At 44.5% G+C, this 26468-nt stretch overlaps 1 protein-coding gene across 2 annotated transcripts in view; it reads right to left on the reverse strand.

Moving 5' to 3' along the window:
- LOC129833154 (noelin-2-like) overlaps positions 1-26468 on the reverse strand; it is a 118564-nt gene that overhangs the window by 18516 nt on the left and 73580 nt on the right. For both annotated transcript variants that reach the window (XM_055897495.1, XM_055897494.1), the window contains exon 2: positions 9725-9874. In XM_055897495.1, coding sequence (XP_055753470.1) covers positions 9725-9874 — 150 coding nt within the window. The remainder of the gene's footprint in view (positions 1-9724; positions 9875-26468) is intronic.

Here is a 26468-nt window from a genome sequence, read left to right on the forward strand (position 1 = left end):
CATTTAAACTCAGTTTTTCACAATTCCTGACATTTAATCCGAGTAAATATTCCCTGTCAGTTAGGATCTCCACTTTATTTTAAGATTGTGAAATGTCAGAATAATAGTAGAGAGAATGATATATTCCAGCTTTAATTTCTTTCATCACATTCCCAGTGGGTCAGAAGTTTACATACACTCAATTAGTAGCATTGCCTTTAAATTGTTTAACTTGGGTGAAACATTTCGGAGTAGCCTTCCACAAGCTTCCCACAATAAGTTTGGTGAATTTTGGCCCATTTCTCCTGACAGAGCTGGTGTAACTGAGTCAAGATTGTAGGCCTCCTTGCTCGCACACGCTTTTCAGTTCTGCCCACACATTTTCTATAGGATTGAGGTCAGGGCTTTGTGATGGCCACTCCAATACCTTGACTTTGTTGTCCTTAAGCCATTTTTCCACAACTTTGGAAGTATGCTTGGGGTCATTGTCCATTTGGAAGACTCATTTGCGACCAAGCTTTAACTTCCTGACTGATGTCTCGAGATGTTGCTTCAATATATTCACATAATGTTCCTTCGTCATGATACCATCTATTTTGTGAAGTGCACCAGTCCCTTCTGCAGCAAAGCACCCCCACAACATGATGCTGCCACCCCCATGCTTCACAATTGGAATGGTATTCTTTAGCTTGCAAGCCTCCCCTTTTTTCCTACAAACATAACGATGGTCATTATAGCCAAACACTTCTATTTTTGTTTCATTAGACCAGAGGACATTTCTCCAAAAAGTACGATCTTTGTTCCCATGTGCAGTTGCAAACCGTAGACTGGCTTTTTAATGGTGGTTTTGGAGCAGTGGCTTCTTCCTTGCTGTGCAGCCTTTCAGGTTATGTCAATATAGGACTCGTTTTACTGTGGATATAGATACTTTTGTACGTGTTTCCTCCACATCTTCACAAGGGCCTTTGCTGTTGTTCTGGGATTGATTTTCACTTTTCGCACCAAAGTACGGTAATCTCTAGGAGACAGAATGCGTCTCCTTCCTGAGCAGTATGACGGCTGTGTGGTCCCATGGTGTTTATACGTGCGTACTATTGTTTGTACAGATGAACGTGGTACCTTCAGGTGTTTGGAAATTGCTCCCAAGGATGAACCAGACTTGTGGAGGTCTGCAATGTTTTTCTGAGGTCTTGGCTGATTTCTTTTGATTTTCCTTTGATGTCAAGCAAAGAGGCACAGAGTTTGAAGGTAGGCCTTTAAATATATCCAGAGGTACACCTCCAATTGACTCAAATAATGTCAATTGGCCTATCAGAAGCTTCTAAAGCCATGACATAATTTTCTGGAATTTTCCAAGCTGTTTAAAGGCACAGTCAACTTAGTGAATGTAAACTTTTGACCCACTGGAATTGTGATACAGTGAATTATAAGTGAAGTAATCTGTCTGTAAACAATTGTTGGAAAAATGACTTGTGTCATGCACAAAGTAGATGTCCTAACCGACTTGCCAAAACTATAGTTCGTTAACAAGACATTTGTGGAGTGGTTGAAAAACGAGTTTTAATGACTCCAACCTAAGTGTATGTAAAATTCCTACTTCAACTGTAAGTCCCATGTAATTATTTTATATTATATGATTTTATAGTATGAAGAATATAATTGAACTTAGCTGAATACAATAGAAAGGATATTTTTACCATCCAGTGGGCATATGAAGTGGCTATCTTGAGTGTAAAAATGATAATTTGCTACAGTAGATTTATATGCTAGATTTCGAGTTATTTGGCAACTTTAGTTGTGAATGATACAAACCTTAGAATGTCTTAATTCAAAACAAATATGGGCTGCATGATGAGACTACAGGCTATTGATGATTTGAGAAAGTTGCAAAAACAACTTAAGCTTTGTTCTTTGCCTCAGGCTGCACGCGCTGTTCTCTCATCTAGTGATCATATTTTCATCCTCCTCTTTTTAGTGGCAACCATCAAAACTCTGCTTTCACACAGGATTGCATATAGAAGGAATGAAGGACCGAGAGGAGGAGATGGAAATGCACCATGGTGAGATATTCTCTAGCTAAAGGTAATGTGTCAGCCTATTCATTATGAACATATAAAAAAGGCTCTATTACTAGGCTATTCCAAATCAAATACAAATTCACTATAATTGTAGGCTAACTCTGGAAGAACACCCTGCACAATCAGTTAACCAATAGCATCGCCTAGCTTCTCTCCCAGATGAATGGATAGACATTTTGGAGCGTAGTATAAGGTAACCAGAACATCCAGTATGCATAATACTACAGTCCAAACTCAAAGACGATTACTAGAATTTGGAGAATTTTGGAGTATAGGCTATGTATTGTATAACGGCACAATCGTTAATTTAATTCCATTTTTTTTCCGGGCTTGGGCTCATATTTTATGGTATTCACAAGGTATTCACAAGCTCTAATAGTATGGGCGTTTTGAACGAATCAACACCTTAGAAAGTCCATTTTGATATGTTAGGCTTTGAAACAACATCCACAATTAGCATGTTGTCCACTCAGTTTCAACCTGCTGTTGAACTTCTTTCTTCAAATTGATCATCACAGTGAGGTGAGATTTAAAAGCATGAGACTGTTTTGATCATAAGCGTTGGATGTGATTGTTGAATGCATTTGCATTGATGTTAGTGGTTAGAGGGACAACAGAGTCCTGAGTACCAGGCCATTAGGACCTGATGATCAAGTTAGTGAGTTGGGTACGACCAAGGCATGTCCAGCGTGCATGAGGAGATTACTCAACAGTCACATGGAATTATTATTATTATTATCGTATTTCAATTAACAAGACATTCCAGGTGACTACCTCATGAGGCTGGTAGAGAGAATGCCAAACGTGTACAAAGTTGTCATCAAGGCAAAGGGAGTCATCAAGGCAAATAATATGTACTGTATATCAAAAATATATTTTGATTTAACACTATTTTTGGTTACTACATGATTACAAATGTGTTATTTCATAGTTTTGATGTCTTATTCTACAATGTAGAAAATAGTAAAAATATAGAAAAACCCTGGAATGAGTAGGTGTGTCCAAACTTTTGAATGGTACTGTACATACTATATACATTTTAGGGACACAGTATATTTTACAATAGTTACTTTTGTTTGTTTTTACTCCCATCCTTCAGCTACCCTCAACCCCTCCCATCTATCTCTAAAGACTATCCAGTCCCATCCTTCAGCTACCCTCAACCCCTCCCATCTATCTCTAAAGACTATCCAGTCCCATCCTTCAGCTACCCTCAACCCCTCCCATCTATCTCTAAAGACTATCCTGTCCCATCCTTCAGCTACCCTCAACCCCTCCCATCTATCTCTAAAGACTATCCAGTCCCATCCTTCAGCTACCCTCAACCCCTCCCATCTATCTCTAAAGACTATCCAGTCCCATCCTTCAGCTACCCTCAACCCCTCCCATCTATCTCTAAAGACTATCCAGTCCCGTCCTTCAGCTACCCTCAACCCCTCCCATCTATCTCTAAAGACTATCCAGTCCCATCCTTCAGCTACCCTCAACCCCTCCCATCTATCTCTAAAGACTATCCAGTCCCATCCTTTAGCTACCCTCAACCCCTCCCATCTATCTCTAAAGACTATCCAGTCCCATCCTTCAGCTACCCTCAACCCCTCCCATCTATCTCTAAAGACTATCCAGTCCCGTCCTTCAGCTACCCTCAACCCCTCCCATCTATCTCTAAAGACTATCCAGTCCCATCCTTCAGCTACCCTCAACCCCTCCCATCTATCTCTAAAGACTATCCAGTCCCGTCCTTCAGCTACCCTCAACCCCTCCCATCTATCTCTAAAGACTATCCAGTCCCATCCTTCAGCTACCCTCAACCCCTCCCATCTATCTCTAAAGACTATCCAGTCCCATCCTTCAGCTACCCTCAACCCCTCCCATCTATCTCTGAATACCATCCAGTCCCATCCTTCAGCTACCCTCAACCCCTCCCATCTATCTCTAAAGACTATCCAGTTTTGATTTCTATTTGCGATACATTTTTCAACTGTTCTGTCACAAGGATTTTTACTGTGGTCATGACTCATGACTGCCGGTGTGGCGGAAATATGGTCACCGCAACAGCCCTAACCATGACCATGGGTATGGAATTTGTACAACTTTACAAATGATGCTAGATATTGTGGCATTTTATTGTGGTATTTTACAATCTCTGGATAGAATTGAACTTTGTACGGTACATTGTTAGCATATCCTTGGCCGTCTGAGGTGAGGATCAGGTCTAGCGCGTTTTAAAAGAGGATGTGATATTGGATGACAGTGTGGCTCCATTCAGCCCACCTCCTCCTCCTCCGCTAGGCTCGATGGTATGCTGGGCGGGCGGCTCAGAGACAGAACCACTGACCCCAGGTGTCCTCATTAGTCTGGCCTTTATTAGATAGGAGCGGTAGTCCTTCACAGCTACTGTCTTACAAGTGCACACACACCATGCCCATACACACGTTTGTGCAGTCGTCAAAAAAGTGTGTGTGTGTGTGTGTCAGTCAAAAACCTGAGTGGAGGAGACACACAGCGTGAGAGGAAGCGGAAAAGATGGCTATCAGTGTGAATGAGATCAGAGAATGCAGGTGTCTCATTGATCCACTCAGGCTTCCACAGCCCATTCAGCATCTCAATTTACCTCAGCTCTCCTCTTCTCTCAGCACCCTATCAATGTCGACCTTCCTATCTCTCTCTCTCTCTCGCTCTCTCCCTCCCTCCGCCTCTCCCTCTATCTTTTTCCCACCAATGGACTTCCCTCACCAGCCCTAACTCAATACTGCCTCCTGCCAGGCTCCAGGCTACAGTGGTCTAGTATGTAGAGCTGGAGATGTGTCTATGAGAAGTCTCAGCAAGCCAAATTATTAGCCACAATACAACCACTGAAACCTCTGTCTCTTTGAGGGAGGAGGGAAGGAGGTGGAGAGACGGAGGGATGGGGTTGGATATGGTGAAGAGCTGTTATTCCCCTGACACATTTCTCCTCCTACACACTGACTGACTGACTGACCGACGCGCTCTCAGCATCTATTTGTCGATCGATGCAACTGCAGAACAGCAGAGTCAACAACCACCTGTCCCTCTCTCCGTTCCTCTCTCCGTCCCTCTCTCTCTCTCTCACACCAGTGTGGCCTCTCTCCGTCCCTCTCTCCGTCCCTCTCTCTCTCTCTCTCTCTCTCTCTCTCTCTCTCTCTCTCTCACACCAGTGTGGCCTCTATCTGGCCGTGTTTCTGCTCCTGAATACATAATACCCTGCCTAACCACTAGGCTCTCTTCTAGAGCTGAAAGGATCGGTTAGGTTGCACCTTGGGATTCACCTTGGCTTCTGATTTGCTGGGGTGGCTTAAACCTATCCAATCATTTCAGACGTACAGGAGAGTCTATGGAGTGTCTGTGTATGTTTGTGTATGTTTGTGTATTTTTGTTTGTGTATGTGTGTGTGTATGTGCATGTGTGTATGTTTGTGTATGTGTGTGGGGCGTAGAGAGTGGTTGGAGAATGCATTTGCATATTCAGTGCTCTATTCCAGCATCTCTCTATGTGTTTGAGGATATGTGTTTCACACAGCTTTGTTAGAGGCAGGCACAAAAACAGATGTGTGTGCATGAGTGCACGCTCTCATGTTTTTTTATGCAGACATTTTTTGCAGGCATTCTATTTCATATGACTGCTGTGCTGTAGTGTATGAATGTAGAGAGATGGTGTAGAGAGTGTATGAGTGTAGAGAGTGTATGAGGGTAGAGAGTGTATGAGTGTAGAGAGATGGTGTAGAGAGTGTATGAGTGTAGAGAGTGTATGAGGGTAGAGAGTGTATGAGTGTAGAGAGATGGTGTGGAGAGTGTATGAGTGTAGAGAGATGGTGTAGAGAGTGTATGAGTGTAGAGAGATGGTGTAGAGTGTATGAGTGTATGAGTGTAGAGAGATGGTGTAGAGAGTGTATGAGTGTAGAGAGATGGTGTAGAGAGTGTATGAGTGTAGAGAGATGGTGTAGAGTGTATGAGTGTATGAGTGTAGAGAGATGGTGTAGAGAGTGTATGAGTGTTGAGAGATGGTGTAGAGAGTGTATGAGTGTAGAGAGATGGTGTAGAGAGTGTATGAGTGTAGAGAGATGGTGTAGAGAGTGTATGAGTGTGGAGAGATGGTGTAGAGAGTGTATGAGTGTAGAGAGATGGTGTAGAGAATGTATGAGTGTAGAGAGATGGTGTGGAGAGTGTATGAGTGTAGAGAGATGGTGTAGAGAGTGTATGAGTGTAGAGAGATGGTGTAGAGTGTATGAGTGTATGAGTGTAGAGAGATGGTGTAGAGAGTGTATGAGTGTAGAGAGATGGTGTAGAGAGTGTATGAGTGTAGAGAGATGGTGTAGAGAGTGTATGAGTGTAGAGAGATGGTGTAGAGAGTGTATGAGTGTAGAGAGATGGTGTAGAGAGTGTATGAGTGTAGAGAGATGGTGTAGAGAGATGGTGTAGAGAGTGTATGAGTGTAGAGAGATGGTGTAGAGAGTGTATGAGTGTAGAGAGTGTATGAGTGTAGAGAGTGTATGAGTGTAGAGAGTGTATGAGTGTAGAGAGTGTATGAGTGTAGAGAGTGTATGAGTGTAGAGAGTGTATGAGGGTAGAGAGTGTATGAGTGTAGAGAGATGGTGTAGAGAGTGTATGAGTGTGGAGAGCTGGTGTAGAGAGTGTATGAGTGTAGAGAGATGGTGTAGAGAGTGTATGAGTGTAGAGAGATGGTGTAGAGAGTGTATGAGTGTAGAGAGATGGTGTAGAGAGATGGTGTGGAGAGTGTATGAGTGTAGAGAGTGTATGAGTGTAGAGAGTGTATGAGTGTAGAGAGATGGTGTAGAGAGTGTATGAGTGTAGAGAGATGGTGTAGAGAGTGTATGAGTGTAGAGAGATGGTGTAGAGAGTGTATGAGGGTAGAGAGTGTATGAGGGTAGAGAGTGTATGAGGGTAGAGAGTGTATGAGGGTAGAGAGTGTATGAGGGTAGAGAGTGTATGAGGGTAGAGAGTGTATGAGTGTAGAGAGTGTATGAGGGTAGAGAGTGTATGAGGGTAGAGAGTGTATGAGTGTAGAGAGTGTATGAGTGTAGAGAGTGTATGAGGGTAGAGAGTGTATGAGTGTAGAGAGTGTATGAGGGTAGAGAGTGTATGAGTGTAGAGAGTGTATGAGTGTAGAGAGATGGTGTAGAGAGTGTATGAGTGTAGAGAGATGGTGTAGAGAGTGTATGAGTGTAGAGAGTGTATGAGGGTAGAGAGATGGTGTAGAGAGTGTATGAGTGTAGAGAGATGGTGTAGAGAGTGTATGAGTGTGGAGAGATGGTGTAGAGAGTGTATGAGTGTAGAGAGTGTATGAGTGTAGAGAGATGGTGTAGAGAGTGTATGAGTGTAGAGAGATGGTGTAGAGAGTGTATGAGGGTAGAGAGTGTATGAGTGTAGAGAGATGGTGTAGAGAGTGTATGAGTGTAGAGAGATGGTGTAGAGAGTGTATGAGTGTAGAGAGATGGTGTAGAGAGTGTATGAGTGTAGAGAGTGTATGAGGGTAGAGAGATGGTGTAGAGAGTGTATGAGTGTAGAGAGATGGTGTAGAGAGTGTATGAGTGTAGAGAGATGGTGTAGAGAGTGTATGAGTGTGGAGAGATGGTGTAGAGAGTGTATGAGTGTAGAGAGATGGTGTAGAGAGTGTATGAGTGTAGAGAGATGGTGTAGAGAGTGTATGAGTGTAGAGAGTGTATGAGGGTAGAGAGTGTATGAGTGTAGAGAGATGGTGTAGAGAGTGTATGAGTGTAGAGAGATGGTGTAGAGAGTGTATGAGTGTAGAGAGATGGTGTAGAGAGTGTATGAGTGTAGAGAGATGGTGTAGAGAGTGTATGAGTGTAGAGAGATGGTGTAGAGAGTGTATGAGTGTAGAGAGATGGTGTAGAGAGTGTATGAGTGTAGAGAGATGGTGTAGAGAGTGTATGAGTGTAGAGAGTGTATGAGGGTAGAGAGTGTATGAGTGTAGAGAGATGGTGTAGAGAGTGTATGAGTGTGGAGAGCTGGTGTAGAGAGTGTATGAGTGTAGAGAGATGGTGTAGAGAGTGTATGAGTGTAGAGAGATGGTGTAGAGAGTGTATGAGTGTAGAGAGTGTATGAGGGTAGAGAGTGTATGAGTGTAGAGAGATGGTGTAGAGAGTGTATGAGTGTAGAGAGATGGTGTAGAGAGTGTATGAGGGTAGAGAGTGTATGAGTGTAGAGAGATGGTGTAGAGAGTGTATGAGTGTGGAGAGATGGTGTAGAGAGTGTATGAGTGTAGAGAGTGTATGAGTGTAGAGAGTGTATGAGTGTAGAGAGATGATGTAGAGTGTATGAGTGTAGAGAGTGTATGAGGGTAGAGAGTGTATGAGTGTGGAGAGATGGTGAGAGAGTGTATGAGTGTGGAGAGATGGTGTAGAGAGTGTATGAGTGTGGAGAGCTGGTGTAGAGAGTGTATGAGTGTGGAGAGCTGGTGTAGAGAGTGTATGAGTGTGGAGAGCTGGTGTAGAGAGTGTATGAGTGTGGAGAGCTGGTGTAGAGAATGTATGAGTGTGTAGAGCTGGTGTTGAGAGTGTATGAGTGTGGAGAGATGGTGTAGAGAGTGTATGAGTGTGGAGAGATGGTGTAGAGAGTGTATGAGTGTGGAGAGCTGGTGTAGAGAGTGTATGAGTGTGGAGAGCTGGTGTAGAGAATGTATGAGTGTAGAGAGCTGGTGTAGAGAGTGTATGAGTGTGGAGAGCTGGTGTAGAGAGTGTATGAGTGTGGAGAGCTGGTGTAGAGAATGTATGAGTGTAGAGAGCTGGTGTAGAGAGTGTATGAGTGTGGAGAGCTGGTGTAGAGAGTGTATGAGTGTGGAGAGCTGGTGTAGAGAATGTATGAGTGTGGAGAGCTGGTGTAGAGAGTGTATGAGTGTGGAGAGCTGGTGTAGAGAGTGTATGAGTGTGGAGAGCTGGTGTAGAGAGTGTATGAGTGTGGAGAGCTGGTGTAGAGAATGTATGAGTGTGGAGAGCTGGTGTAGAGAGTGTATGAGTGTGGAGAGCTGGTGTAGAGAGTGTATGAGTGTGGAGAGCTGGTGTAGAGAGTGTATGAGTGTGGAGAGCTGGTGTAGAGAATGTATGAGTGTGGAGAGCTGGTGTAGAGAGTGTATGAGTGTGGAGAGCTGGTGTAGAGAGTGTATGAGTGTGGAGAGCTGGTGTAGAGAGTGTATGAGTGTGGAGAGCTGGTGTGTTTGACTGTTTATTTAAACAGACATTGTGTGTGAACAGTTGGAGTGCAGCAGTAAGCTGGCTGCTCCACTTACTGATCTGGTTCATTTTCTTTTTCCTCACTGCTTTTTCTTGACTCCAGTTGGAACCACGATACAAGGCGAAGGCTCAATGAATCCAATCTTCATGGGTACCTTTTTTCTCAATCGTTTTGACTAACAAAGTATTCTGACACACACTGTTTGCATGCATGACTGATCAAACCTCAGCGGGATAGAGTGAGTGTGACTGTCATAGTGTGAATGTCATAGTGTGACTGTCATAGTGGGACTGTCATAGTGACTGTCATAATGTGACTGTTCATCTCTAAGAGTCTAATTGGTTTACAACAGAAGGAGCCAGGGTGTTCTATGCCTGCGTCGTGTGTGATTGTACCAGACGTGGGTAACAAAATGTGTGAGTTGTTGACGGCTGTTACCTTCTCCATGAGCTGGCGGAGCTGCCGACTGCGTGGGTCTCGGTTACACATGTTCTGGGCCGGGGCCACCACTGTACAGATACACTTCCCATCTGCATCCTGAGCTGAACTGTAGATCTGCCAGCCCTCCTCTGGGCTAGGATAGAGAGCCTGCACGGAGACACAGAGAGAGCGGGGTGAGTTAGTGATAGAAAGAGAGCGGGGGAGAGAGAGGGGGGGAGAGAGAGTGGGTCGGATGAAAGCGACAAAGAAAGAGGAGATGGAGTCGGGGAGAGGGAGGGGTAGGGAGGGAGAATGCCGTAAAGAAAGGTAAGAAGGAGAAAGAGAGGATGTAGAGAGAGAACTAAATAATGGGGGGAAGAGAGAGCGGGGCTCACAAAGTAGAGAGAGGGAAGGAGGGATCAAAGGGCTGTGTGAGGAGAGGATTTAATAAGTCTGGACACAGAGAGGAAATAGAGCTGTATTGGGATCGATAGCACTGCTCTTTACCAGAGCACCATTGGGGGGCTGAGAGGATGGATGTCTCTCTTAATAATCCAATCAGGAGAAGGAGTGTACACACACACACACATTGACGTACTGTACAGAAACACACACACACTGACATACTGTACAGAAACACACACCCACGCCTGTAAGAGACACGTACACACGCGCAAACATGGCTTTAGTACAACACACACGCATATGGACACAAACCCCCACACAGAATACAAAGTCAATTGTAATGAGAGAGAGAAGAGCAATGCAATTAAGGACACAAGCCCATCGAAAGTGGAGAGAAAGACAATCAGATTAGAATGGCTTGGGGGACAGACAGGAGGACTATGTGTTTGGAGTATAAAGTAGCAGCCACCCTGGGAGCCAATTCTCTCTCTCTCTCTCTCTCTCTCTCTCTCTCTCTCTCTCTCTCTCTCTCTCTCTCTCTCTCTCTCTCTTTCTCTCTCTCTCTCTCTCTCTTTCTCTCTCTCTCTCTCTCTCTCTCTCTCTCTCTCTCTCTCTCTCTCTCTCTCTCAATTTTAATGCATGTTATTCAAATAGGCAGTAATATTTTTATGTCACAGTGGCCTGTCTAGCCGGTTACTGTGAGCAATATTCCTGTCTATGGTCTTTATTATTCCACCTTTACATCGTCAAGTTGCACAGAGTTTCCTGCAGCTCAAACTCTCTATTCGCTAGTCTGAGGCTAATCTCTCTCTCTCCATCTCTCTCGCTCTCTCCGTCTCTCTCCCTCTCTGCCCCCTCCCTCCCTCCTTCCCTTCCCTTCTATCTGTTGGCTGCCTAAATGAGAATTAGGGTGGAGTATGTGTGTGTCTGATCAGTCTGAGACACAGAGAAGAGAAGAGAGGGTTCTGGGGCATGACAGAACGTGGCAGGTCTTAACTGGCTCCTCAATCTCAGACACATTTAGTGGTTCAATCTCAGAACCATGAATCTGATTCTCTTCTTCATGCATGATCCTGTTTTATCTTCAAACCAGCTGCCTGTTTAGTGGGATAACAGTCCAGAGCATGAAAGAAAAGCACACTACTTACACTACATGAACAAAAGTATGTGGACACCTGCTCGCTGAACATCTCGTTCCAAAATCATGGGCATTCATATGGAGTTGGTGTCACGCCCTGACCTTAGTTTTCTATGTTTTCTGTATTATTCTGGTCAGGTCAGGGTGTGACGAGGGTGGGTATAGGTGTGTTTGTCTTGTCTAGGGTTTTTAGTTTATCTATGGGGATTTTGTATGTCTAGGGAATGTAGGTTTATGGTGGCCTGAATTGGTTCCCAATCAGAGGCAGCTGTTTATCGCTGTCTCTGATTGGCGATCCTATTTAGGTTGCCATTTTCCATTTAGGTTTTGTGGGTAGTTGTCTATGTGTTGTTGCCTGTCAGCACAATGTTATTTATAGCTTCACGTTCGTTTTGTTGTTTTTGTTAGTTTGTTTAGTGGTTCATTCATTTATTAAAAAATCCCGCTGCGCCTCGGTCTCCTCACTACGACGTTCGTGACAGTTGGTCCCCTGTTTTCTGCTATAACAGTCTCCACACTTCTGGGAAGGCTTTCCACTAGATGTTGGAACATTGCTACGGGGGGGACTTGCTTCCATTCAGCCACAAGAGCATTAGTGAGGTCGGGCACTGATGTTGGGCGATTGGCCTGGCTCGCAGTCGCCGTTGCAATTCCTCCCAAAGGTGTTCGATGGGTTTGAGGTCAGGGCTGTGCAGGCACTCAAGTTCTTCCACACCGATCTCAACAAATAATTTCTGTATGGAGCACGCTTTGAGCACAGCGGATTGTCATGCTGAAACAGGAAAGAGCCTTCCCAAACTTTTGCCATAACGTTGGAAGCACAGAATCGTCTAGAATGTAATTGTATGCTGTAGCGTTAAGATTTCCCTTCACTGGAACTAAGGTGCCTAGGCCGAACCATGAAAAACAGCCACAGACCATTAAACCTCCTCCACCAAACTTTACAGTTGGCACTATGTATTGGGGCAGGTAGCATTGTCCTGGCATTTGCCAAACCCAGATTCGTCTGTTGGACTGACAGATGGTGAAGTGTGATTCATCACTCCAGAGAACGTGTTTTCGCCGCTCCAGAGTCCTGTGACGGCGAGCTTTACACCACTCCAGCTGGTGCTTGGTATTGCACATGGTGATCTTAGGCTTGTGTGTGGCTGCTTGGCCATGGAAACCCATTTCATGAAGCTCCTGACCTAACAGTTATTGTGCTGATGCTTTGGAACTCAGTAATGAGTGTTGAAACCGAGGACATTTTTACCTGCTTCAGCACTTGGCGGTCCCGTTCTGTGAGCTTGTGTGGCCTACCACTTCACAGCTGAGCCGTTGTTGCTCCTAGATGTTTCAACTTCACAATAACAGCACTTACAGTTGACTGGGGCAGCGCTAGCAGGGCTGAAATTTGACGAACTGACTTGTTGGAAAGGTGGCATCCTATGTAGGTGCCACGTTGAAAGTCACTGAGCTCTTCAGTAAGGCCATTCCACTGCCAATGTTTGTCTATGGAGATTGCATGGCTTTGTGCTCAATTTCATACACCTGTCAGCAACGGGTGTGGCTGAAATAGCCGAATCCACTAATTTGAAGGAGTGTTCACATACTTTTGTAGTGCACTTTTGTATATACAGTATAGTGTATCATTCACCTGATCATAAGACAAGATGTGGATTTTTCCCCATACTGTCCACATACTGACCACTAGAGTGCATCCTCCATCATGCCCATGTTAATTTTGTCCATCCACACCAGACGCGATCATCACACACAGGCGAAAATATTGAAACAACTATATTCATATGGGGGCGTGTCAAACACACATGAAACATTCATGGACATTTAGCTATCTTGCTGTTGCTAGCTATCTTGCTGTTGCTAGCTATCTTGCTGTTGCTAGCTATCTTGCTGTTGCTAGCTAATTTGTCCTGGGAGACCTGCATTGCATTTGTTCCTTTTTTTGCAGGATCTTTGCAGGATTTTGACCCGCAGTCTTACAAAATCACGTTTCTTTACTCCGACTATTAACACTAGAACAACTGGTCATCTAGCAATCCCGTTCTGAGCCGATGCTTTCTAACAGTTTAATAAATACATTTCGTTTACGCTATTGCCCAAACAATTATCAAAATTATGCTCTTGGAGTTTTTTGTTAGTTATCTACGATTAATATCTCCTCGTTCATTGTTCAAATACCCACGTGGGGTTGGATGCTCCTGAACACCAATGAGTAGAATGGAGAGGCTGGACATTAAGTGTCTCAATTAGAACCAAGATCTAGTTTAGCGCTTGGCTACACAGACACTACGCATGTTCACGGGCCCGAGTGGTGTAGCTGAAATGACTGAATAACATGTGTACATTTATTTTGCAAGGCTTGCACACGCAACGTGGCCGGTGTGGTTTAGATGTTACTGATCCGTTCCTATTTCCAGTATTCCTCTGCCTAAATGTCAGATCAATTACAGGGCTGGGAATTGCCCGGGAACTCACGAAACGATATTATCACGATACTTAGGTGCCGATACTATACACAGTATATTGTGATTCTCACGATTCTGTATGTATTGCAATTTGATACTGTGATTTTATTGTGTTTCAATGTTCCAAACATATTGCTCACCATATGTCTTCTGCAGAGGGACAAGAGAGAGCCATGAGAATACGAGTTTTGATCAGTCATGGAAATAAAAGTGCAGTAAACAAAATTGGCTCCCTATTGGCTCCCTATTTAAATTGGCTCCCTATTGGCTCCCTATTTAAATTGGCTCCCTATTTAAAAAGATGATGGAAAAATACTGGAGTTTGGTGCAGGTACAGCCAATTAGTGCAAAAATAATATTGCGATATTGTCAAAATTACACAATACAATATATTGTCTGAATAAATATCCCGATATGCAACTGTATCCATTTTTACGCCGTCACTAGTCATTAACACTACAAAGCAATGTTTCCCTCACTAAAAATATATTTAAAGTAGGCCAATACTAACAAGCAAATATCTCGATATGAAACTGTGTCCATTTTTCCCCGTCACTAGTCATTAACACTACAAAGCAATATGCAAAACATTAGGCGCAGTAATATTACACGCAGCACATGATGCAGCCTACCATACATGCTCCAGTTGTATATAATCAGCCTAATGATCATGAAATGAATATGCAAAACATCTGGTGCAGCAACACATGTACAACACATGCTCCACCATTGCCCTCATATCCTCTTATCTTCACATCTTCACACATACGGTGACTGTGTTCTCCAGCCAATTCACTGGTGCTGAGAAGGTTCACGCAGAGAGAGAGACATCACCTGTTCATTAATGTTTCAGAACACTGACTTTTAAATGAAGAGCTTTTCACTACCACCCACCTATTACTTCTGGAAGTCATTTCCCTCATCTCCCTGTAATGGCAGAGGAGGGAGCAGGTGGCTGCAGGGGGAGCAGAGGAGAGGAGGAAACTGGGGGTAGAGGTGCAGCTGCGCTCATTTGTCTCGCAGCTTCAGGAGCGCAGATACTGTTGATATACGTGTATATATACACACACACACACACACACACACACACACACACACACACACACACACACACACACACACACACACACACACACACACACACACACACACACACACACACACACAGGAGCTGCAGATCTATACCCATGTAAACATCAGCCACCATAAGCAGCAGTAGTGGTGTGTAGGAGTCTGATCTAAGTGAATTGACATTTTGCTACACAACACCCACTTATTTATGTAAATATGATTGTTATTAAATTCCCTCTCCCGGGACGAGAACAGGCATATTTACAATGGTTCATCTAGCATCTGTACACACAGTACGCGCTCGCACCATGCATGTATGCTCCCAGCCTCTCATTAGCATTTTAACAGCAATCTCCTGAGCATCAAGGGAAAAGCTATAAGCTTCAAATGCCAAGCTTGAATAGTATCTGACTGACTGAGACAGACAGGGAGTTGAATGGAGAACTGTGTATGTAGTACAACATGTATGTTAACTTAGTCTTTATGATAAAAGAGCTCTGAATCGACTGAACATTCAGCAAGGTTTGTAGAGGCAGCAAAGCAAGTCCTGCCTATAATCCTATTCTCCCACAGTCGACACAGTCACAGACAGATCCAGACGGCTGTTTGAGGAGAGGAGAGAGGTGCTGCTGGTGTCCCAGAAATGGCTCTATTAGGAACTGCAGATGACATAGAATATGTAAAGCGGCAGATTTGGGGATGTCACAGTCAATGCTGCCATGTGAAAGCCCATTAAGGAGATGACAGCAGTAATAAAAACAACGGGAGATGGGGGATTACAAATCAAATGGGGCTTAGTCACTAAAATGAAAATTACATTGCTCTTAAGACGTCTGACCTGCCCCCTCCACATGAATCATCACTAGGATCTCTCCTCTCTCCCCGGGCATCTCTATCAGACATGGGTTCAAATAGTATTTGTTTTCTTTTGAATGCTTGAAAGGTGCTTGATTAAGCTCGTCTGGCATAATGGAACCAATGGAGAAAACCCAAAAGTGCAAATCCCACCTTTCTGGCACTCCAGACAGGCTCAATTAAATACTCTAAGTATTTGAAAGGTAACCAATACTATTTGAACCCGGGTCTGCCACACCACCACAGCACACCACCCGCACTGCCATCCTGCCATCCTGTCATGCTAGATTGACAGAGAGATACTTAGACAGAGAGTGAAGGAGGTAGAGAGGGACATGCGGTTAAAGAAAGGCTGACAGAGAAAATAGGAAAAGGGTCTAATTTCAGTGAGAGGGAAGCAATTTCCTCTAGCTGCTGAGCTGGTAGCTTGTCTCTGTCTCTATCTCTGTCTCTATCTCTGCACAGTCAGAAGAGTGAGTGACACATTCAGTACCATACCTGCTGGAGGTGGGGAAGAGGACAGGTGAAATGAGGACAGGTGAGGTGAGAAGAGGTGAAATGAGGAGAGCTGAGATGAGGAGAGGTGAAATGAGGAGAGGTGAAATGAGGAGAGGTGAGATGAGGAGAGGTGAGATGAGGAGAGGTGAGATGAGGAGAGGTGAGATGAGGAGAGGTGAGATGAGGAGAGGTGAAATGAGGAGAGGTGAAATGAGGAGAGGTGAGATGAGGAGAGGTGAAACGAGGAGAGGTGACATGATGAGAGGTGAGATGAGGAGAGGTGAAATGAGGAGAGGTGAGATGAGGAGAGGTGAAATGAGGAGAGGTGAAATGAGGAGAGGTGAGATGAGGAGAGGTGAAATGAGGAGAGGTGAGATGAGGAGAGGTGAAATGAGGAGAGGTGAATTGAGGAGAGGTGAGATGAGGAGAGGTGAAATGAGGACAGGTGAGATGAGGAGAGGTGAGATGAGGAGAGGTGAAATGAGGAGAGGTGAGATGAGGAGAGGTGAAATGAGGAGAGGTGAAATGAGGAGAGGTGAGATGAGGAGAGGTGAAATGAGGAGAGGTGAAATGAGGACAGGTGAAATGAGGAGAGGTGAAATGAGGAGAGGTGAAATGAGGAGAGGGGAGTTGAGGGGAGAAGGCTGAATTCTTTGTGGCCATCACTGAGCTCACTCATCATTGAACTATGGGTGATTGTGTTTCTTTCTAACCTCTAAACATTGTCCTAAAGAGAAACAGTTAGCTGAGTTTAGATTGAGATTGAACGCTAGGAGCTGAGTGGATAAACAGATGAGTGATAAATGCTCAGACAAGTGATCAATGGTCAGGTGAATGACCAATGGGGAGATAGGTAATCAATGGCCAAAATAAGTAACCAATGATCAATCTTTGATCACAGACTGACCAATGACCATAAATACTGATAAATTGAGAGCTCAACACACCTGTGGGTGATGTCACAGTGTCTCTATCGTGGTGACCCAATCTCCTGCAGTACCACCACCCTGCCACTGGCATCTCTACCTCCTCAAACATCTACTATATCTCAACAGCTATCCACCGCCTCACCCATCAGCTCGCAGCCAGCCTCATTACAAGTCGAGCCCCAATGAACTAACTACAGTGGGGATTAACCAATTAGGTGTTCGCGGCTGGGCTACGCTGCGGGCTCACGCCTGCAGGATTGACTTCCTCCAGTGTTTCATTAGGCCGACCCTGGAGCGGAGCAGAGCTGAGCTGAGCGCTGTAAAACCGGGATAAATTAGATTATAAATCTGCAGCTCCCCACTTTATAAGCGTGACGGGAAGTCTATTACAACTTTCATAAGCAGCGAGAGAGAGGGGGAGGAAGAGAGAGATTGTGTCTGAGAGAAGGGCAAGAGGGGATAGAAAGGGGTCTGAGAGAGGAAGATGAAGAAGAGAGACAGCGAGTCAGAGAGGGAGATGAAGGACAGATGAAAGAGAGAATAGGGGTCTCCAAGCCTGGAGTACAGTATTTGAGGGATAGTGAGCAGTGAGTGTGTCTCTCGGCAACGTGATGTAGCCTGCTTGGTGTTTCCGTCTTTAGCCGCTGCCTCCCTAGCCGCTGCCTCCCTGTCCACAGCCAGGCAGGAAACATCTGTCTCTATCTGCTGGGTTACAAACACTCCAGCTCCACTCTGATATGCATAATTATGTAATGGCCAAAAGATCACCTAAACCTCTCGCTCATTACCGGCCTGCCATGGTGAGCGAGCTAACACACACACACACACACACACACACACACACACACACACACACACACACACACACACACACACACACACACACACACACACACACACACACACACAACACACACACACACACACACACACACACACACACACACACACACACACACACACACACACACACACACACACACACCTACCTCAAATGAGCAGTAGTCCCACAACCTCTGAATGCACACAGGCCAGCTGCTGGTCTTAAATATAACTCAATGAAGAATCACACAATCACAGCAACACAGCAGCAGCAGCAGGGCCCCTGGTCTCCCCATGCAGTCCAGAGTAAAACAGATTACCACAATCAGCACAGCATGGCTACTGGTCAATAATATGACTCATAAACTCATCACTCTCTTCTCTCCCTCCTCCCCCGGTCCCTCTTTAAAGGTCCCTATTGCTTCTACTCTCTATCCGTATGTGCCTCTTGTGCCGATAGATCTCCCTCCCGCTCTCTTTCTCTTGCTCCTGTCACGTACTGCTCTTCTCAGTGGAAGGGCCTGAAGTGCTATTATGGCACAACCATACAAAGTCCTAGTGAGGAACATGGGCCAACTTTACATCCTGTGTTAGGGATCTCCTTCTGAAATGAACACCCGCAACCATTGGTAAAGTAAGGACAGGAAGGGAATACAATGAATAAAAACAATGCTCCCTTCACAGAACAGCGCAAACTGGCTCTAACCAGAATAGAAAGAGGAGTGGGAGGCCCCGGTGCACAACTGAGCAAGAGGACAAGTACATTAGAGTGTCTAGTTTGAGAAACAGACGCCTCACAAGTCCTCAACTGGCAGCTTCATTAAATAGTACCCGCAAAACACCAGTCTCAAAGTCAACAGTGAAGAGGCGACTCCGGGATGCTGGCCTTCTAGGCAGACTTCCTCTGTCCAGTGTCTGTGTTCTTTTACCCATCTTAATCTTTTATTTTTATTGGCCAGTCTGAGATATGGCTTTTTTTTCCAACTCTGCCTCTAGAAGGCCAGCATCTCGGAGTCGCCTCTTCACTGTTGATACTAAGACTGGTGTTTTGCGGGTATTTCAGCTAGACAGATCTTCCAAAGGTGGGGGAGTGGTAATCTATACCAAGGATCACCTTCAGTGCTCGGTTGTCTCCACCAAGTCTGTCCCCAAACAATTTGATTTACTGGTTTTAAGCATTAAACTTTCAAATAGCTCTTTGTTGACTGTTGCTGGATGTTATCGTCCTCCATCAACACCGGCCTGTACCCAACCTGCCCTAAGCTCTCTCCTGGCCCCTTACACTAAGTCTGAATTTGTCCTGATAGGTGACCTAAACTGGGACATGCTTAAACCACCCGACCAAGTCCTAAAGCAATGGGACTCCCTAAATCTTTCTCAGATTATTACCAATCCCAAACACACAGAAAAGGCTACTCTCCTCGATGTTGTCTGTAATGACCCTAGTTATCACTGTTTTACAGCCTGTGTTCATAATGGCTGCTCAGTGAAATGACCTGTTCTGATTTGTCATAGACGCTTGCTAAAAAACTTTAATTAGCAAGCTTTCCTTCATGAACTGGCCTCTATAAAATGGTATAGAATCAGCTTGATCCCCTCTGCCGAAGACGCTTAGACCTTTTTTGATATTTTCTGTGGTATTGTTAACAAACAAGCCCCCATAAAGAAAATGAGAATTAAAAAGAGCACCTGGTTCAACTGTGATTTTGCAGAGTTACTCCACCTCAAGTATTGCATTTGACGAAAGGCTCGCACACACATACTCAGGCTGACTGGCTCTCGTTCAGGCAAATGAGAAATAAGTGCACTTAGGCTATCCGGAAGGCCAAAGTTAGTTACTTTAAGGAGCAATTCTCCCCTCTATGGGTCTAACCCCAAGAAGTTCTGGAAAACGGTTAAAGACCTGAAGAATAAACAGTCCTGCTCACAGCTGCCCATGTCCCTTAAAGTTGATGATGTGGTTGTTACTGACAAGAAGCAGATGGCTGAGCTCTTTTATCACCACTTCATTAAGTCAGGATTCCTATATGCCTCCTTGCCCATCCAACATTTCCTCATCTCCCACCCCTTCTAATGCGACTATCCCCAATGCTTCTCCCCCCCCCGCCCAACTACAAAGTTTCTCCCTGCAGGCAGTCACTGACTCCGAGGTGCTAAAGGAGCTCCTTAAACTTGACCCAAAAAAAACATCTAGTTCGGATGGCTTAGAACCTTTCTTCTGTAAGGTTGCTGCCCCTATAATCGCCAAGCCTGTCTCTCCTTTCTGGGAAGGTTCCTATTGCTTGGATGGTAGCCACGCTTCGTCCTTTATTGAAAGGGGAGATCAAGCTGATCCTAACTGTTATAGGCATATTTCTATTTTACCCTGTTTATCAAAAGTGTTGGAAAAACTTGTCAATAATCAACTGACTGGCTTTCTTGATGTCTATAGTATTCTCTCGGGTATGCAATGTGGTGCTGCTATTTTTATTGACTTGGCCAAAGCTTTTGATACGGTAGACCATTCCATTCTTGTAGGCCAGCTAAGGAGTATTGGTGTCTCTGAGGGGTCTTTGGCCTGGTTTGTTAATTACCTCTCTCAAAGAGTGCAGTGTAAAAAGCCAGAAAATCTGCTGTCTCAGCCACTGCCTGTCACCAAGGGAATACCCCAAGGCTCGATCCTAGGCCCCAAGCTCTTCTCAATTTACATCAACAACATAGCTCAGGCAGTAGGAAGCTCTCTCATCCATTTATATGAAGATGATACAGTCTTATACTTAGCTGGCCCCTCCCTGGAATTTGTGTTAAATGCTCTTCAACAAAGCTTTCTTAGTGTCCAACATGCTTTCTCTGCCCTCAACCTTGTTCTGAACACCTCCAAAACAAAGGTCATGTGGTTTGGTAAGAAGAATGCACCTCTCCCCACAGGTGTGATTACTACCTCTGAGGGATTAGAGCTTGAGGTAGTCACCTCATACAAGTACTTGGGAGTATGGCTAGACGGTGCACTGTCCTTCTCTTAGCACATATCAAAGCTGCAGGCTAAAGTTAAATCTAGACTTGGTTTCCTCTATCGTAATCGCTCCTCTTTCACCCCAGCTGCCAAACCAACTCTGATTCAGATGACCATCCTACCCCTGCTAGATTATGGAGACATAATTTATAGATCGGCAGGTAAGGGCGCTCTCGAGCGGCTAGATGTTCTTTACCATTCGGCCATCAGATTTGCCAACAATGCTCCTTATAGGACACATCACTGCACTCTATAATCCTCTGTAAACTGGTCATCTCTGTATACCCATCGCAAGACCCACTGGCTGATGTTTATTTATAAAACCCTCTTAGGCCTCACCCCCCCCTATCTGAGATATCTACTGCAGCCCTCATCCTCCACATACAACACCCGTTCTGCCAGTCACATTCTGTTAAAGATCCCTAAAGCACACACATCCCTGGGTCGCTCCTCTTTTCAGTTTGCTGCAGCTAGCGACTGGAACGAGCTGCAACAAACACTCAAACTGAACAGTTTTATCTGTCTCTTCATTCAAAGACTCAATCACGGAAACTCTTACTGACAGTTGTGGCTGCTTTGTGTGATGTATTGTTGTCTCTAGCTTCTTGCCTTTTGTGCTGTTGTCTGTGCCATGTTTTGTGCTGTTACCATGTTGTGTTGCTACCATGTTGTTGTTATATTGTGTTGCTACCATGTTGTGTTGTCATGTGTTGCTGCCTTGCTATGTTGTTGTCTTAGGTCTCTCTTTATGTAGTGTTGTGTTGTCATGATGTGTGTTTTGTCCTATATTTATATTGTATTTATTTTTTATTTTTAATCCCAGCCCCTGTCCCCGCAGGAGGCCTTTTGGTAGACCGTCATTGTAAATAAGAATTTGTTCTTAACTGACTTAAATAAATAAAACAATGAAATAAATAAAAGTAATGATGGACTATCGTTTCTCTTTGCTTATTTGAACTGTTCTTGCCATAATATGGACTTGGTCTTTTGCCAAATAGGGCTATCTTCTGTATAGCACCCCTACCTTGTGACAACACAACTGATTGGCTCAAACGCATTAAGAAGGAAAAAAATTCCACAATTTAACAAGGCACACCTGGTAATTGAAATGCATTCTAGGTGACGGCCTCATGAAGCTGGTTGAGAATGTAAGGGAAGAATTTCCACGACAAGAGAATGCCAAGAATGTGCAAAGGTGTCATCAAAGCAAAGGTTGGCTACTTTGAAGAATCTCTGATTTGTTTAACGCTTTTATGGTTACTACATGATTTCATGTGTTATTTCATAGTTTTGATGTCTTCACTATTATTCTACAATGTAGAAAATAGTCAAAATAAAGAAAAAACCTTGAATGAGTAGGTGTGTCCAAACTTTTGACTAGAACACTGTATATATATATTTACACTGAGTGTACAAAACATTAGGATCAAGCTCTTTCCATGACATACTGTAGACTGACCACGTGCATCCAAAAGCTATCATCCTGTATTGATGTCACTTGTTAAATCCACTTCAATCAGTGTAGACGAAGGGGAGGAGACAGGTTAAAGAAGGATTTTTAAGCCTTGAGACAATTGAGACATGGGTTGTGTATGTGTGCTATTCAGTGGGTGAATTGGGTAAGACAAAAGATTTCAGTGCCTTTGAACGGGGTATGGTAGTATCTGCCAGGCGCACTGGTTTGAGTGTGGCAAGAACTGCAACGCTGCTGGGTATTTCACGGTCAACAGTTTCCCATGTGTATCAAGAATGGTCCATCACCCAAAGGACATCCAGCCAACTTGACACAACCGTGGGATGAATTGGAGTCAACATGGGCCAGCATCCCTGTGGAACGCTTTTGACACCTTGTAGAGTCCATGCCCCGACGAATTGAGGCTGTTCTGAGGGCAAAAGGGTGTGCAACTCAATATTAGGAAGGTGTTCCTCATGTTTTGTACATTCAGTGGATACAGTTGAATTTTAAATACACCTTAGCCAAATACATTTAAACTCAGTTTTTCACAATTCCTGACATTTAATCAGAGTAAAATATCAGAATTTTAGAGAGAATGATTTAAGCTTTTATTTCTTTCATCACATTCCCAGTGGGTCAGAAGTTTACATACACTCAATTAGTATATGGTAGAATTGCCTTTAAATAGTTTAACTTGTGTCAAACGTTTCGGGTAGCCTTCCACATTGGGCCCATTCCTCCTTACAGAGCTGGTGTAACTGAGTCAGGTTTGTAGGCCTCCTTGCTCGCACACGCTTTTTCAGTTCTGCCCACACATTTTCTATAGGATTGAGGTCAGGGCTTTGTGATGGCCACTCCAATACCTTGACTTTGTTGTGCTTAAGCCATTTAGCCACAACTTTGGAAGTATGCTTGGGGTCATTGTCCATTTGGAAAACCCATTTGCGACCAAGCTTTAACTTCATGACTGATGTCTTGAGATGTTGCTTCAATATATCCACAATCTCACCATCTATTTTGTGAAGTGCACCAGTCCCTCCTGCAGCAAAGCACCCCCACAACATGATGCTTCCACCCCCGTGCTTCATGGTTGGGATGGTGTTTTACTGTGGATATAGATACTTTTGTACCTGTTTCCTCCAGCATCTTCACAAGGTCCTTTGCTGTTGTTCTGGGATTGATTTGCACTTTTCACACCAAAGTACGTTCATCTCTAGGAGACAGAACGCGTCTCCTTCCTGAGTGGTATGACGGCTGCGTGGTCCCATGGGGTTTATACTTTCGTACTGTTTGTACAGATGGACGTGGTACCTCAGGTGTTTGGAAATTGCTCCCAAGGATGAACCAGACTTGTGGAGGTCAACAATTTTTAATCTGAGGTCTTGGCTGATTTCTTTTGATTTTCCCATGATGTCAAGCAAAAACACACAGAGTTTGAAGGTAGGCCTTTAAATACATCCACAGGTACACCTCCAATTGACTCAAATTATGTCAATTAGCCTATCAGAAACTTCTAAAGCCATGACATAATTTTTTGGGAATTTTCCAAGCTGTTTAAAGGCACAGTCAACTTAGTGTATGTAAACTTCTGACCCACTGGAATTGTGATACAGTGAATTATAAGTAAAATAATCTGTCTGTAAACAATTGTTGGAAAAATTACTTGTGTCATACACAAAGTAGATGTCCTAACCAACTTGCCAAAACAATAGCTTGTTAACAAAAAAATTGTGGAGTGGTTGAAAAACGAGTTTTAAGGACTCCAGCCTAAGTGTATGTAAACTTCCGACTTCAACTGTATGTGTGTGTGTGTTTGCAGTCAGGATGATTGGGGAATGTGTCCAGTCGAGCATCGGCAGCGTAGCCTAGTGGTTAGAGCGTTGGACTAGTAACCGGAAGGTTGCAAGTTCAAATCCCCGAGCTGACAAGGTACAAATCTGTCGTTCTGCCCCTGAACAGGCAGTTAACCCACTGTTCCTAGGCCGTCATTGAAAATAAGAATTTGTTCTTAACTGACTTGCCTAGTTAAATAAAGGTAAAAAAAAAAAAAAAAAAAAAAATCTCCACAAGTGATCTATCTATCTGATGTATATCTATATCTTCTAACTCCATGCTATATCATACCTCATAAATATTCATCATAGAGATATAAATATTCATTCATACAGAGGATCTAAGAGCTTCAAATAACAAGAGAAGAGGTTCTACCATCAAACATATAATAATGTATGAATATGGATAAAAGACCACCGAGCGACTTTAATCTGAGTTGGCTCTTTCATCTGCCGTCATAAATCAATCATGGAGTCAGATTTATTAGATTGGCCTTGGGACGTGATAAAGTTTACAGTCATGGACACCATGCAGCCAGACTAGCGTAGTGACTCTAATCTGAGTGGCAGGCCTCTCTCTCTATGTGTGGGACCATTGTTTGTTCCTCTGGCTCTTTTGATATTTCCCTTCTTCAGCCTTCTGCCTGGCTGGGTTATTATTAATACAAGAGATCAAAGTGACAACAGCACTGTGTGGAGTGTGTTTCTGACAGACTGCCCACACACACACACACACTTGTTTCTTATTTGATAGTGTAATAGAGTCCTGCCATACCGTCTGGTGTCAAGGTTGTGTCTTGTTTTATTGGATTATTCACGGTGTGGTTTTGCACTACCCAGGCTAGCCATACCCAGGCTAGCCATACCCAGGCTAACCATACCCAGGCTAACCATACCCAGGCTAACCATACCCAGGCTAGCCATACCCAGGCTAGCCATACCCAGGCTAACCATACCCAGGCTAGCCATACCCAGGCTAGCCATACCCAGGCTAACCATACCCAGGCTAGCCATACCCAGGCTAGCCATACCCAGGCTAACCATACCCAGGCTAACCATACCCAGGCTAGCCATAACCAGGCTAACCATACCCAGGCTAGCCATACCCAGGCTAACCATACCCAGGCTAAACATACCCAGGCTAGCCATACCCAGGCTAACCATACCCAGGCTAACCATACCCAGGCTAACCATACCCAGGCTAATCATACCCAGACTAGTCATACCCAGGCTAACCATACCCAGGCTAGTCATACCCAGGCTAACCATACCCAGGCTAGTCATACCCAGGCTAACCATACCCAGGCTAGTCATACCCAGGCTAACCATACCCAGGCTAACCATACCCAGGCTAGCCATACCCAGGCTAACCATACCCAGGCTAACCATACCCAGGCTAGTCATACCCAGGCTAACCATACCCAGGCTAGTCATACCCAGGCTAACCATACCCAGGCTAGCCATACCCAGGCTAACCATACCCAGGCTAGTCATACCCAGGCTAACCATACCCAGGCTAACCATACCCAGGCTAGCCATACCCAGGCTAGTCATACCCAGGCTAACCATACCCAGGCTAACCATACCCAGGCTAGCCATACCCAGGCTAACCATACCCAGGCTAACCATACCCAGGCTAACCATACCCAGGCTAGTCATACCCAGGCTAACCATACCCAGGCTAGTCATACCCAGGCTAACCATACCCAGGCTAACCATACCCAGGCTAGCCATACCCAGGCTAACCATACCCAGGCTAGTCATACCCAGGCTAACCATACCCAGGCTAACCATACCCAGGCTAGTCATGTTTGGACTCAGGCACGTGTTGCTCAGTCGTTTTGAAGAACTCACTATGGTGAACTTCTTTAGATGCTGAGTGAAGTGCCACACACCCATGGACCAGCTCAGCTCAGCTGGTTGTTGGAAAGGGACGGAAAGCAAGTGGAGCTCAGAGGAGTGTGAATGTGATTGATTGTAGCTCAGAGGAGTGTGAATGTGAGACACTGATCATGCATGGGGACATTAGGGTGAGGAGCAGCCATACATGGCCATCGGGACACTGGCGCCACAACATCACAAGACGACCCAAGAAAGGACTAGCGGGTTTGAAATGAACCTAACAACAACGTTAGTCAAATGTTCCTCTAATGCTTTAACCCCCATGGCTTCCATAGGTTTAACCTCCAGCTCATCTGCATGGCTGAACCTTAGAAAGTTCTATGTGTTTAGATTCCACCCAATCAACCATGTCTCAAAGAATTTGTCATTAAGACTTTAAAATACGAAAATGTTT

This window comes from Salvelinus fontinalis, chromosome 34 (assembly GCF_029448725.1).
Source record: "Salvelinus fontinalis isolate EN_2023a chromosome 34, ASM2944872v1, whole genome shotgun sequence".
NCBI lineage: Eukaryota > Metazoa > Chordata > Actinopteri > Salmoniformes > Salmonidae > Salvelinus > Salvelinus fontinalis.